The sequence below is a fragment of the Aulonocara sp. 'chitande type north' Nkhata Bay genome, linkage group LG9 (assembly GCF_057382095.1).
Source record: "Aulonocara sp. 'chitande type north' Nkhata Bay isolate Kocher_YH1m ecotype deep benthic linkage group LG9, A_spYH_male_GT1.1, whole genome shotgun sequence".
NCBI lineage: Eukaryota > Metazoa > Chordata > Actinopteri > Cichliformes > Cichlidae > Aulonocara > Aulonocara sp. 'chitande type north' Nkhata Bay.
In genome coordinates, this window is record NC_141352.1 from 32,681,929 (window position 1) to 32,697,716 (window position 15,788).

General features: G+C 42.7%; 1 protein-coding gene across 2 annotated transcripts in view; it reads right to left on the reverse strand.

The window, feature by feature from the left end:
- The window catches only part of mmp16a (matrix metallopeptidase 16a (membrane-inserted)), a 75,449-nt gene that overhangs the window by 33,877 nt on the left and 25,784 nt on the right, over positions 1–15,788 (reverse strand). For both annotated transcript variants that reach the window (XM_086307024.1, XM_086307022.1), the window contains one exon: positions 11,472–11,776. In XM_086307024.1, the coding sequence (XP_086163150.1) occupies positions 11,472–11,776 (305 nt within the window). The remainder of the gene's footprint in view (positions 1–11,471; positions 11,777–15,788) is intronic.

The window sequence follows — 15,788 nt, forward strand, 5'->3', positions numbered from 1 at the left end:
TTTGGCGGTCTGTTCCTATAGACACTGCAGGCGGCAAACAGCCATGAAAATGGTGCAAACAAGTTTCAGACCTCGCTTTGCAATTTGAAATAAAGCTAAAAAACACTAGAAAAATACTGGCTGCATCAGCATGCCTACAGTGTTTTAAACATGCCCTTCTTGTAGCCTTGCAGGTAATCACAATTCCTGATTAAAGAAGAAGAAGGCACAATAGTCGCTTTTGCCATCCCTCTGCATATTCACCTGACGCTCTTCTTTGTCTTATTTTACACACTTTTACACATGCCCGAGTGCATTTTCTAACTTTTTTTTCCAAGTAGCTGTTGTGGTGGTCCTCAGTGTCATCTAACTGTTTTGTATCTGTCGTCCAGCAGCTGGACAGACTCCAGCACCACCATCTTGGACTGCAGCTGGAGACTAGTCCTTGCTCTGCTCTGGAGGTCTGCTGCGAGCTGAGGGCCACTCCATCCAGAACCTGAGGCAGATGGAGAGCCGGTGCCACAGCGCTGAGCTCACCGAGGCTGCAGACCAGAACAAGGTCTTAAATCAACAGTTGCACGTCAAGACGGTGGAGCCCGTCCACAGGACCAGGAACTGGCTGGAGAGGAAGTTGTCATGTAGTTTATAATAAATGATTAATTCAATTGTGAAAGCAAAGGTACACCCAGCTGACTATTACCACAAACAAGGACTAACTCTGTGGCAAACACTGAAATCCCCATCATTTATTTAATGCCTTACACTTCAGCTTGGCACCTCCCTTCCAACTCAGTCAGGCCTAACACTTCAGCACTTTCAGTTCACCTGCTGCAGCATTTTACCTTCTTCAAAAGTTTGGTAACAAAGCCTGAGATGCACTGATGCACGAGCCATACCCACACATTACAAAAAAACCTCCCCTGAGAAACCCTGATGGCGACACGGCTACTCCCATCCTTAAAATACAAAGAAAATGTGCACAGCACATCAGAGCAGACGCAAGAGGTACTGTTTCAAGAGTGTCTTCAGAACAAAACGAACCCCGGCCAGGTTTGTTTACACTTTTTGTTTACCGAGGATTATGGGTATGAGGTTATGACAGCATCTGACTGACTTGTGGGAGGGCGAGCCTCCCGAGGTGTGCGATTTGTTTGCCTCTGAGAGTGTTAAGTGTGTGCGTGAGCGTATTCATGTGTGGGGGCAGAAGAGAGCACAGCCACCCACGTAGAAGTTTATCCTGCTGTCAGTAGGCAGCCGTCTATTTCTAGTGGCAGCCATAGTGGGCAGGAACACATGGTGATCTCTCTGCTGTCTTTGTCTTTCTATTTCATTTTCTTTGGGAAAAAGTGGAAAAACTATTCGGTGAATGCTTTTTTTCCCTCTTCAAACAGATACATAATATTCGGTGTGCTAAAGATACTGCACCTGGCAAATTCAAGAACTAGTAAAAAGAAGATCCAGAGACGAGGTGGCTACATAATCTAACGCCTGTATTACAGCCCATGGTTGTAACAGTGCAGTGCAGCTTTCATGGCATTCTTTAATTACTTGCTGTACATTAATCTGTCAGACTAAAACAGATACAGGATCCCAGTCCTTTCTGTCATATTGATGTCTCCGGTGGCCTGACTTTAAATTCAGAAGTGGGCTGGACAAAATGAAGACAAATGCTTTAATTTGCAAACGTTATTTTCTGCACTTAACTCCGCTTATATAAGTGACACGCTTTTGTAAAACAAGACAATTAACTTGAGATTTCGCTGCATTATTAGCTCCTGTGTGCCACATTCACCCAGTGCCAACTTCCTTCCAGCTTTATTGTTGCCTGAGAGCCAAAGCCGGGGGCATAAAACCCCATTAACCTCTTACTTTTTTCTTTTAACATACTCATCTGTATGTATTACATCACATTTCACAGATATGCCTCGCACAGTGTTGTGTATATGCATGTATTCGGTTATATATTATTCATCGTGCTCCCAGGCAACCGTTTCAAACCATACTGTCAAATACTTCCGTCCAAGATGCAAGAGACAAACTGCCTCATATGTAGCACCACTGCACTGGGTTTGTATATGTGTGTGGACATTTCTGTTCTTCTGTTTTACAGCATGTGTCCTCCCACAAACCTAGCAACCCAGCCATCGATACAGTTCCTACCACCTGCCCAAACAGCCCTGTTTGATGTCCTCGAGATTCACGAGTACACGTGTTTCCAGTAAAAAGATAAAGATCTATTCCTCGGGTAAGAAAAAAAGAACCCACATCTGAATCTCCCCATTTATTTTCTCCATCTGGGAAATAGAGAGCGGCAGCAGGAGAGCAGGGGAGATAGGACAAAGACAGAGACTGAAGGGCACAGGAAAGATTACAATTCTTTATAGAAACTGGCAGATGATGAAGTGCAGTTTTGTGAGTGGGACAACCTTGAAAGAACTTTTCTGGACTATCCTGTAAATATCAGACATAAGTTGTGTAATTAAAAAGAAACAGCCCCTATTAACAAAACAAAACAATACAGAAGGAAAAAAATAAACTGATGAATTTTCATTTAACTAAATATTGCTGAGAAAGGCTAAAATGGTCATTTTACACCATTAGGGCTTCAACGCTAATTCAAATTGCACTTGCGAGTTAATGGCTTTCACAGTATTTCACATTATTAGCGATCCTGAGGAAACAACACTTTTTTTTCCTGAGACTTTCAGAGCTGCGTCTGGTTCCAGTACAGGAGTATGCTGCCAATTAATTTACTCGTTTACTTGAACGATGCACTGCAGAGCACCAGAGCCCAACGAGAACAGACTCTGATTCATGCTGGAAATGGACTGTGAAAGCCACTGTCCTTTGCTTCGGCGTACAGTGCTCCGTGTTTTAGTCAGCAACGAGCCTCTAGTCTATCCGGTGAAGTCAGTGGGACACAAATCAAAGCATCCAAAGGCTTAATCAATGTTTCGTCTCTGGAGGACGAGGAACCTCTGGAGGAACCCGGTGAGTTTGGCCTGGAACCAGGAACGGGAGGTAAAATAAGATCCAGGTAAATAATTTGACCCTTTAAAAAAAAAAAGCAGCTGCTCAAGGGAGAGAAAATGAAGAACAGGTTTCAGATCATACCTCATTTCATTTCAGATTTAGAAGAAATAAAACAGCTGAGAAAATGCTGGAAATCTGTGCAGGCTTACCCCGCCTCCGCAGAAGATCCATCAGGAACCAGAGTTAAGCAACCTTGGGGGGTGGGGCCTACAGCACTAAGTGTTAATGATTGGTCAAGTGATTTGATATTCAATCAATTAGTTGGTCAGAACTGGTTTACTTGCTTTAGGCCTAGCATTTTAAGTGTTGGGTATTTGGTCAATCAACTTTTTGATTTATCAATAATTATGGAAAAGATGCTCGGTGTAAAATGAATGTAAACCAATTATGTACATTTCATTTGATCAGATTCCTTAATCTGACGGCTGTAATTTTTTAGATTGTACTTATATGACAAAATTACATGGAAAAAAAGTTAAAACCTTGACCCTATAAGACCAAATGTATCATATGGGATACGGTAGTGTTTGTGTTTTTGTGACTTTCTGAGACTTCTACGGCATCATTTTTCACCCTCCTCTAAAACAATCTGAATAATCTGCACAATACTTTACCACACATACCAAATTAAAACTCATATGTGCAAATTACTATTTCATTTTGTTTCTTTTTTGACAAAAGGTTCAATAAACACTCCATTCTCAAATAGTTTTTTGGAATTTTTGCTGAAATATTCTGGAAATTATTGCATGTTTTAAGGACATAAAGTCAGCATTTCGGACTTAAATATTTTTTCGAGTGTCAAACTCACACTTCGCTTTTAGGGAAGAAAGCCACTACATGTCACTTTTAACTAACAAAGTTATTTATCAAATGAATGACTTTACGCCCTTTCCTGCTCTGAAGTAAACAGGCAAAGGAATCCCCGAGCCAGCTCCTGACATCACAAACCTGAGCCAGCCACAAAACACAGAGGAGACGCCACTTTGGAAATTAGACCAAATTACGAGGGAAGAAAAATAGAAATACATCACTTGCTGGAGTGGAATGACAAATCCAAACATGCTGCAGGAGACTTAAAAAGAATAAATAAATAAAAACCCGATAAGAAATCTAAAATAAGACCATAGGAGCGTACAGACTGAAAGACCGTAGCCTGACAGCAGACAGGCCAACCTTCCCAAAACGTTGTCCAAACAACATGCAGAGAACTTCCCCATTTGGAAAAATATATATTGTCATTTTAATGTCTGGACAACGAGGCAAAATGACTCTTCAATCCCGGCAAGTGCTGCCCATTAAGCATGTTTCTGCCGCCACAGCCAGAAGGAAATATCAGCGAGTCAATCAAGCAAATAAACTGGGTTCCTCGGGTTCTGGCTTCGGGATACGCAATCACCCATATATCTGAATCATAACTGCTTTTTATTTTTGTTGTTGGATTGATTTGTATTGTAGCCATTACTATTTTAACAGCTTTATAACAGTGCTTTGGAAACACATCAAGTGCTACGCCAGCCAAACCCACTGAACCTAATGGACAGAGCCAGTGCAAGAATGAAAGCGAGGAACAGGAGAACAAGAGAAACGGGGTGGAAAAGACAGAGCGCACCGCTTCCTCCTCATCACCCAGTAGGAGTAGCCTAAAAATAAACCTGCAAGGACACCATATGTTCTTCAGTTCCTCAACTACTCTTCCTTTTCTCTCTCTTGTACTCTACCTGCTCTAACATCTCTTTTTTTTTTTCTATGTGTGTGTGTGTGTATTCTTCTGTTTTCTCATTCGTTACGGTACCCTGACTCAACAGGGGCTGCTGCACATAACAATGCCAGCTCTGCCTGCCGTGGAGACGCCTAAAAATCTATCGCCTTTCATCGTCAGCTGGTAAAAACAACAACAACAACAAATAAAAAAAACCCAAAATGGCATCTGCTTTGAATGCACCACTGGATAACAAGGACCAGACGTCGATGATAAACTGTTTTGGCGAATGTCATCGGGGATCTGAGCTTTCTTCCAAGACCATCAATCAAATGTGTCGATCCCGACGTCCACTCCATCAACCAACCTTCACTCGGTTATCAAGTGCCCCACTAACACCCCAAATTTTCTAATCCTCCTACCTGGAAATGTAAATTCTTGGTGTATTTTTCCTTGGCCAGGGTGTGTTTTTCTAACCTCCGGTTCATTTTTGGGGGGTAAGGGTGAAGAACATAATAATGCGCTGGAATCTCTCATTTCCTGTGTGTAGGTCTAGCCTTCATGCTGTGTTGTTACATAGTTTCCCCTGATATTAGCGAAGGCTGGAGGTCCTTGAAGACATACCAGGCCTTATAAGTCACCCTCGGGTGAAACTGGGTGTTTGTGTACAGTCATGGTATGCAGTGAAGGTGATGAAATGTTTCTTTAGTGCCAGGCTGGTTTTTTTTGTTGGTTTTTTCCCCTCAAATCCAGTCAGCCTCTCTGCGACTTAAAGTCTAAATGGAATACATCTTATCTGTTCCTGCATCAATCGCTTTTGGTTTTTCCACAAAGGAAAACACAGCGGCCTCAGCCCACGACGATGACCTCGTGATAAAGCACAGATGAGTGTTGATGCTTATTTGCCTCATCTTTCTTTTTTCCTGGTGCACAAATGGAAAAACTGTCAAAAAATAAATAAATAAGTAAATAAAACAACTTTTGCAAATGTGGTCACGGCATGTTGAGATCTGCTGAAGAGACAATCTAATCATCTCCATCTCCAGTTCTAGTTCTTTACTCCTTATCATGTGTTCATACCAAATCCCTCCAATCTTCTCCTCTTTGCCCTCCAGCACTCCCCCCCCCCCCCCTTTTTTTAAATTTATTTATTTTTCCATGATGTCTCACGCAATCCTCTTATCCTCCCGGCATAATTTTCACATCCACCCTCCACTCTCCTTTCGATTGTACCCTATGACATCTTTAGCCCGTTCTCTTATGCCTCCATCTATCCCTGCATCTATCGATCTCTTACAGCCATTCATCCATCCATCGGGCTCTTAAGCCAGGCATTTGGGGAGTGTACAGCAGCTGCAGGAACTCCAGGAGCACTTCTCTCTGTTTTTGGCCACGGGGTTTTTGCAAAGCAGAGCAGAGATAGTAACAACACCAATTGAGAGAAAGAGATCTCCAGTATCCCACTTTAAGGTAAAATTACATAACAGCATTGCTAGCCGCACTCCAGGATGGATACACTAATCAAATCATACACAAATCATCAGGCTGCATATGTCCAATTTACCGTTTGTCCCTGTTAGAGGTGATTGTTAAGGTGTTTTAACCAGAGTTGTTTAAAGAAATCAAGCAATGTTTGTTTGAAAGCAGCACAAGAGACAGACACGCCCTTTAAACACAGGCTTCTAGGAAAGCGATCTCACCAAAGCGCCGTGTCAAACAACCTTCACGCGCTCTTTTAAGGCACGACACCCTGCACGTAAAGGTGCGATATGATCTGTGTCTGAGTCTGCTCGCTGCAAGGAAGAGGAGAGGGTTTAGGGTGAAGCAAAAAAGCGATAACACCGGCCGGATGAGAGTAACTTCTCCAGAGTTGAATCAATGACATGAATCCCGCTACAAGCAAACACAGTCTAATTTCCAAATATCTGTATGCTAACAATTCATGTGTTGTGACATAGCACCTTTATAAGGATGAAAAATTAAAAAGGGAAACAAATTCATTTAAGTCTTGCAAGAACTCTTTCATCAGTCGACACAGGTCAGCGTGAAGTTACAAACATAACACTATAAAAATGTTGCGGCCATGCTAATACTATAAAGCAGGAATGGGTGATCCAGCATCAAAGGAAATTTGTGGTACTGACATTTATGATGATGTAGAAAAATAAAATACAATATTTAGCAGGGATTGCAGCTTTCAGGCAGAAACATTAATAAATGTAAGCAAATCAGGGATGTTGTATGTTGTCTCGAGCTCTTTATCCAGCTGCTTAAAGCCCTCATTTTGCCACCGTGTAACTGCATCAGTAATTTCCACCGTTTGGCTCCTCCTTTCTTAAGCAGCGCAACTGCCGTGGTTGTAGCTTTTCTAGTGTGTTTTAATTTAGAGTCGCCACCTTCTCTCCTTTGTGATAAATGTACCAAAATCAAACACACATAACAGCTGCATGTTAGCTACTGTATATCAAGACTCCCTCAAAGATTACACTGAACTGTTGTTATGGCACTCTACCATATAGACCATATACTAATATATAGACCAAAGCATTTATGGTGTAGTACTTATAACACAAATTTGATCATCAGATTATTGTAAGAACTCTTGGTCATGGTAGCCTAACGCTAGCTAAACTTGAACACATTTCTTGATCACAAAAACAACAACCAATGTCCAAACACAAAATACTTTACAAAGACTTAGTGACAAGTCGGCACATAAAATGTATATGCTATGACTGATAACTCTAACCCTTGCTATAACCACGGAGCGGTAGGGATGCAGTTGTTCGCCTTTAAAGTTGTGTCTTAATGATTTAACCAACATCCCTCAAAGGCACAGCTTTTACATTGAAAGCAAATGGTCTCTGTTTCCAGTTTGCATCACATTTTTTGCAGTTTCTCTACCACTTAGCAAAAAGTTGGCAAGTGTGCTTGAGACCAAAGCAATCACAAGGAGGTTTTCGGTGTTGCACCACATACCTCAGTAGCAACAGAAAGTGACCTCCAGCAAACACGCACCTACTGGGTAGGGAATACCAATTTTTCCTAGCAACCAGTGGTTGTCAGACAGCAACCAATCAGTGTCTAGTCTTGAATAAATCACTCTCCAACATGTGCTAAAAATCACACTGAATGAAACTTTTCCATCAACACCTGTGCTGGAGTGTGAGTGGAACTGTACATGTGAGTACTTAAACACACATGTATGCAAGTGTTTGTCTCAGCGCAAACAGGGATTAATCCTTCAGCGTGCATCTGTGACACCATTGTCCAAAACAACAACAATAACACTGACGGTGTGACGCTGGCAACAGTCGCCCTGATGACTGATATTTTTCTTTTCTCTCGACAACAGTGCAGGGGGAGGATTAGGTATGACAGCTTACCAGACAGCAGCTCATCTCTGCTGTGTGCCTGTGTGGGATTGTAACTTTGAAACACAACAAAGAAGGAGGGAGAGGAGACTGAAAGAAAGAAAATAGGATGAAAAAAGGAACTGAAAAGCTAAAAATCATGTGCTGGTCTGAGCAAACATTACATCATTCCCAGCTGTTCTTACAAAGTGTGGGATGAATCCTTGAAATAGCATGCACTGGAAATATATGGAATTATCCATCCCCGCCGCCACAACATCTAGATTAAAATGAACATCTGCGTGCGTGATTTTACTGCCGCCGATTCCAGATAAACAAAAGCGAGCTGAGTTTCGCATCTTTGGCTCTTAAATCGTAAGTCAGCCAACAGGCTGACTTACGATGACATGACATGAAAAAAAAATGCTTCTGGAGATATTTCTTTGTAAATGCATTGCATCGTTTCCATTTTACACATTAGTCATAATCTAGGAAGCATCACTTCAGCGTAAGACCACCTGTCTGCCTATTGTTTGAGGAGGAATATCGACACAGCAGCAGTGCCAGTGCAGAAAGCTCAGAAATGTACTGCACTGGCCAATAAAATCCATGTAAAAGCAAGATTATGACAACTCTCCACAGAGCCTCGTCTCTCTAGTCTCCATCATTAGAACCTCTGTGCAGTTTTTCTGGCATCTGAGGAGCTTTCAGTCTCATTGAGCTGTTAGCACAAACACATTTTATCATTTCTTTGCCTTTATTTGACAGCAAGGACCTTGCACTTACGTGACACTTTATAATCCATTACCATCCATCTACTGTATAAGGATGCAAAAACACGGGAGTAACTGTAAATGCCTTAAAATACAGTACATGCTCTCTTTTACTTTTTCTTTTTTTTTGTTTTCATCTCTGGGAAGCTGAGCAAATAAATGGCCAGAACAAAAGAGTTCAGACTTTATGTGTTTACGAGATGAAATAAAAACACCACTAACTGAAGCAATACTGCAGAGATTGTGTCATGATACATTAATCTGATCACAGCTACACTGGCTGCAACAGTACGCGGTGCAATGAAACAGGACTATGTTTAATTATTAGTACTGAAGTTGTAGCGTTATTGCTTGCGGTACTATTATCTTACAGTTTTTAAGTGTTCGTCTGCCAAAAGCTACACTATGGCTCAAAGCCTCGCGACCGTGCCAAGACGAGAAAAACAATCTGGCAGAGCGATACAGAGCCTGATATTTGCAATAGTTTTTGGCATAGGGATTGTTACATTTCAGGATAAGAAAGAAAAAAGCTTTGAGCTGTGTGCTTCTTCAAAACTCATCTAAATGTAACACCAGCCGTCATACAGGAATAAGGGCAGCCCCCGCCACGGCGAGCAGTCAGGACTCAGCCAGTAAACACTCCCATTTGAAAAAGAAAAAAAAAAGCTGGAGAGAGCGTAATAGAAGTGCCTGCATTATGGGATGTTTTCACAGAAGTGTGGGCCACAGCAGGGCTGTATTAATACTGCACTGAGGGGAGGAACAGAACGTGTCTGCTAGAATCGTGGCCTTCAGTGACAGCTGCTTGTCAGCGTGCGCGTGAGTGCGTGGGTAACGTGCGGGTCTTTACCTTCGCGTGTGCTCATGTGCGTGTTAATACATATGTATCATGTCAAAGAGTGGAGCAGAATGAACAACCAGCATTGTCGAAGGTTACTAGAGGTTATCGTTATCCTAAATAGAGAGTCACACTGATCAATCAAAGCTTAAAGAAAAGCTGTTCACTCTGTTCTGTCTGAACCTGCCAATGCCCCTCCGCTCCAACTTAAAATTCTGTCTTCAACAGCAAGTTACTTACTCTGATTTCCAAAGTAGTGTTCACCAGCTCCCACTCGTCTCCCTCTCTTGCCTTTCCTCTTCAAATGTTTTCTTTACTCCTCACTACGCTGCTCATTCAGTCTTTCCCTCTCCTTCTGTCTCTCTTATGAGCGCTTGAACTTCCAATATTTGTCTAATGACACTGTGTTTCTCTCTGTTATCCTCTCTTTTGCTTGCTGTTATCTCCGCTGCCTTCCCGCTAGGAATCTCATCTGTTTTTATGTATCTATATTTTTTTTTCATCTGTGTCCCTCATTCTTAAGTGTCCCTGTGTCCCTCATCCTTGGCGCTGCATCGGTTACCACTGCTATTGTTTTTTGGCTCATGACTCGCTGACAGCAGGGCGGATCAGCTCCTAGAATTTAATGAGGGATTCAAGCAGAGGTACGTCCATCTTTTGCAAACTCGGACAAATCTTATTGTGATTGGATCATCTTTGCAGACCTTTCTTTCCACCCTCTCTCGCTCTTCATTGACTCTCGCTTAAGGGTGCACAGAGTTCAGAGTTTCACCTAGGACTGTCTGCCACTAATACACAAAAAACACAAGTGGAGACCTGTTGCATATCAGCACAACGACTTGGACGGCAACGCGCCTGCTCAGACTGCACCATGCAGAACACATGGCATGCAGACCCCGCTAAAGGCGGGCTGCAAGGCTCCAAGGGCAGGTACTCAGCAAGGGCACGGGCTTGAGATCGGCGCAGAGTGAGAGGGGATATGATTACTGTTGTTCAATGAGGGTGGTATTTGCTTTGAGAAAGCGAGATGAAGCAACAAGCCTCAGCAAATCACAGTTGTAAATCACAGCAGAGCAAGGAATGAGTAGTGACCTGACCCCGCAAAACCAACAGCATCACGACGCATGGCTCCGTGCAGACGTACTGAACATAAAATACACTTTTACCTTTACAATTACCACAGTAAATATGTAGTAAATGTGATAAAAGTATTAAACCTGTAACTATATCTGTAAAGCCACATTGACAGGTTGGAAAACAATTTCCTGTTTTACTGTTTTGGATGCGAGGCCGCGGGAAATCCTGTGTCGCACCTCAGGGATCACGATATCCTGTGTCGATCATTTCTGTCCACTTTTGGTGAAATAAAACAGGCGAGTGAAAAAAAAAGGGCAGAATACTCCACAGTAAGGATGTGTGTTTAACGTCATTGCAGGTTACCTGAAATCGATAGCAACTTCTGAGCATTACACATTGTTTAACGTTAACTAAAAATGAACGCACAGCCAAGGACTAATTAACAGTGTGACGAGTTTGTGTTTTATGGACATTCTGTGTGTGAATTAAACTCGTTTTAAACCTTATTGGCTGCCATGTCTCTGCAGAAAACGAATTAGCAGCAGGAGCTTATTATGCGTTAGGTCAGCAGTTTGGCTTCTGGTCGAGCTGCTGGGACTATTTTGTTGTAAATACTCAATAAAAGCCACTGTTTTATGACTGACGTCTGGTTTTGTTGTATTTTTGCGACAAGCTGATGAAACCATGAAGGTCAACAGTGTATTTACCATCCTTACCATCGTGGTTGGGGTTGCCCAGCGTCCAAGGCTCGTCTGAGTCAAAGTGTGTGTCGCCTCCTATTCCCGGCCCTGGAAAGTAGGCATGGGCCAGGAAGCCCCCCTCGCCATCGAAGGGTGAGCTGTCTCCGTGGAAACCTGAAGCAAAGATGATGGTGATGTCCACGTCTTTCTTGCTCCTCTCCAGCTCACTGTAGGGCACAGCCTCAAAGCGCAGTGGCGTCACGCTTTGCCACACGTCGAAGGCTCGCCGAATGGCGTCGTGGGTCTCCTCAGCACCCACTTTGGGTGTCACGTTCTTTATGCTGCAGAGATGTGAGATAAAAGACAGGGGGTAAAGAAGTTAGACTGGAGAAATGCACGCAGGCCAGATCATTTTCTTTTTATCATCAAGCCTCAAATCTGGATTTCTCTTTCAGCTGTCAAGATGAGCAAATCCACTGTAAATTGGTCTAATAAGGAGCTCACAGCACTGGGTAAAATAAACACACTGAAGAGTGGCTTATTGTGCTGGATGACCACTCAGAGGAAAAAGAAAAAAGACAAAATTAAAGAACAGAATCAAATCAGGGACGAAAATAAAGTCCTGTGAATCTGAGACATGGCAAGGCAGAAACTGACAGTGAGTTCAAGCACAACGGCTGAAAGAGGCGAACATCGCTGCATGTCAATCTATGTGATCTCACTACGCCAAACAAGAAGAGGAAAAAACCCAACTATCACCGCTTTTCCCTGCACGCTGCCATTTCACGCTCGTCCTGCTCGCCAACAGAGAGCTAAATGGAGCGATTTGTGAGAGAAAACAGCTGAGTCCTCCCCCGCCGGCTTTGAGTCGGTGCAGGTGTGGAGAGGATGGGACAATTTCCTGCCTCTGGAATTTATTTTCTAATTAAGGATTATCAACAGTCCACTGCCTGCTGAGAGCCACAGTCTGGTTCGGGCAATCAGGAAAAACCTCTCTCCGCTTTATTCTAGTCTGACAATATCTCAGTGTCACGCTCTATTAAAATCTGGTTCGTCTCCAGGGATAGACAGATAGGTGTAGCTTACATCAGTCAACTTAAGACACTTGTAAACACAAGCCGCTCTGTGTGTTCTTCTGCTGCTGCGTCTGATTTGGGAGGAACGATGATGTTTAATTTAAGTGCGTAAAAAAAGTGGGAGTCAAAACAGCTCCGCGTCAGTTTCTTTGTTTTCTTGTTCAACTGCTTCAGGTTTATTCGAAACTTCCCTGTTATCGCCTCGCATCCACCCCGTCTCATTTGTGTACCCTCCATCACCTCGTCACCTTTGTTCCCGTTTTTGTTTGAGTTCTTCACAGTTTCTGTGTTTGGCTGTCAGCGCTGTCGTTTTCCATAATAGGAATAAATATTATCAGAACGCCTTTGTCTACCATGGGGTGGCTGTAGCTTAGGTGGCAGAGCAGGTCAGCCACTAATCAGAAGGTCGGTGGTTCGATCCCAGGCTGCCTCCTGGCTGCATGCCAAATATCCTTGGGCAAGATACTAACCCCATGTTTGCCTACTGGTGGTGGTCAGAGGGCCCGGTGGCGCCAGTGTCCGGCAGCCTCGCCTCTGTCAGTGCGCCCCAGGGCAGCTGTGGCTACAATGTAGCTGCCATCGCCAGTGTGTGTGTGAATGGGTGAATGACTGAATGTAGTGTGAAGCGCTTTGGGGTCCTTAGGGACTAGAAAAGCGCTATACAAATGCAGGCCATTTACCATTTACCATTTTACCACTGCGAGGCACATTTATATACACTGCAAATTGATACCACACGTAAGCTCCGATTCATTATTGAATCACATTTGGTGAAGAGGGAAGCACAAAGGCTGGTCGTGAATTATAAATACTCTGCTATTGAATCACCTGCTACATTCCTTTGAATTGCTCTTAATCACTTATAGCAAAACACAATCTGCTTTTCTTTCTCTGTCGGCCGCTTCAAGACTGACTCGCAGGCGGCCGACCACCACTCTGCCAGAGACGTGTTCGCTTTAATTGCACTCTCAAAAGTCTTGTAAAACTTTCTCTTTCTGATAATGATTTCAGAACTGAGGCCTGCAGACACACACACACACACACACACACACACACACACACACACACACACACACAGAGCGAAAGTAAGAAAGTAACAGAACATACGTCATGATAAAAGACGAAGAAGCAGGGATGCTTTTAATTCTTTTTTTTAGAGCTATGTCTTATTTTTGATATCCTAGCATCCTTCCTGTTAGCCTACATTTAGACCTCCACTGTCAGGCAAACAGCAGCTGGTGCATGCACTGAACCGAGACTGAGAAGAATCAGCAGCCAGAGCAGTGTTTTTGTCCACCTAAAAAAGGAAAAAAAAGAACATTCAACCTCCTTTCAGCTTCCCAGTAGCTCTTCAAATTACAAGTCTCTAATATATCTTTAACTGATAATACCGCCATTCTGTTTGTTATTTTCACATCAACTGTCGCGTCTCACACTGTCGAGTACAGCCACAAAACTCTACAAGCGTCCAGACGATGCAGTCACACTGGTCAAAAAGTTGACTGTGGAACGCGATACACTTTTCTCCCCCTACGCTCAATATCTTGGCTAAAAAGCGAAAAGCGAGGCAGCATCACAACCCGACTGATTTTCAGTGCAGTTCTTGTGTAATCTTCTTTAAGAATGGCTTCTTGACAGCCACGTTCCACTGAGACCATTCCTGATGAGGCTTCACTGATGCATCTCTCAGGCCTCTGCTGGATTTCTTTCCCCCCCCATTTCTTAATGATATGAGCTTCAAAGATATACAATAATGTCTTTGAAGCTGATATAAGATAAGATAAGATAAGATAAGATAAGATAAGATAAGATAAGATAAGATAAGATAAGATAAGATAAGATAAGATAAGATAGAACTTTATTAATCCCTCGGGTGGGTTCCTCTGGGAAATTCGACTTCCAAAAAAAGCACAGCAACGACCGAAGTTACAGTTACAGAACTGTTATATATATATATACACACACACACACACACACACACACACACACACACACACACACACACACACACACACACATATATAAATACAGAGACAAATATAAATAAAATATACAAAGGGGATAAATAGAATAAATAGGAATAAAAAATAAAAATACAAGTGAATTGCACATTTCAAGTATTGAGTATATACTAATATTAAGTTGAGCTTAAAACTGTGTAAATTTTGAACTGTTCTACAGTTTAAAGTGCAGGTACTAAATGCTGTTATCTTAACCTGGGAGCTGACAAAGCCTTAAATTCCAGAGATAATCTTGAACATCATCTAGAAGTGGCATTAGCTAACTATTCCTACCTAATTGAGACCACTTAAAGTGGCATCATGAATAGCCACTTTGTCTTTTAAAGGGCTTATGTAAAGCAGACTGAAGTACAAACGTGATAAAGACAGGGAAACAGTCCGTCTTTTGAATCAATATCAGCTGACCCAGAGAGAGTCACAAAGGTACAAACGTCTTCCCTGTTATTAAAAGTAACACATAAACACTGTAGCACCACCAGGGTTCTGTGTGAATACATGCCCTTGTCCTGTTCTCTCTGAAAGGCCTTATCAACAACTGAGGCCACTCAAGGAATAAAAAAAAGATGGTTTTCATACGAGCCTGTGACCCAACCCTCTGTATGTGTGTCCTATTTTAAGGACAAGCCAGATAAAGAGGGTAACACATGCAGGGCGAAGCTGCACAATAACAAATGGAAATAATCCCTGCCTGCTCTGAGGCCACACCACATATTAAACTCCATACTGCGAGGTGATAATGACTCCGAATGCAACTCATGTGCTGTAATAGTACCTGCATGCAGGGAAAACAGTAGGGATGCCAAAGCTAATTAGTGCCTCCCCACAGAAAGTACTGTATGTGGCTACACCGAGACCAGCACACACCTGGGGCTTGCATGCATTTGTTATACTTTCCAAATGTCAGTGTTATTTTTTTCAGGACTATTTTAAATGCTTGAAGCCTGTAACAGAAAGGCAGAGGTTCTTCGGGGAGAAACAAGAACAAGATATCCACTTTTTAGTTAGATTGCTACAGTTTAACTGTAGTGTCTGTAGAGATAGTGTTTGTTTTGAGGTAGCGCCTGTTCCTTTCGCAAAAGACACCTGGGAGTCCAGTGACTGTGTGCAACAAGAGCACCTGATCTGGGATTGAATGGTTTAGATGCAGTTTTAAGTTTGATATTATATATGATGAATTAAGCCAGCGCTCATCCTCTGCACAGTACCATCCGTGCAGTGCAGCACGGCGGTGGCAGCATCATGTTGTTGGGTGTGTG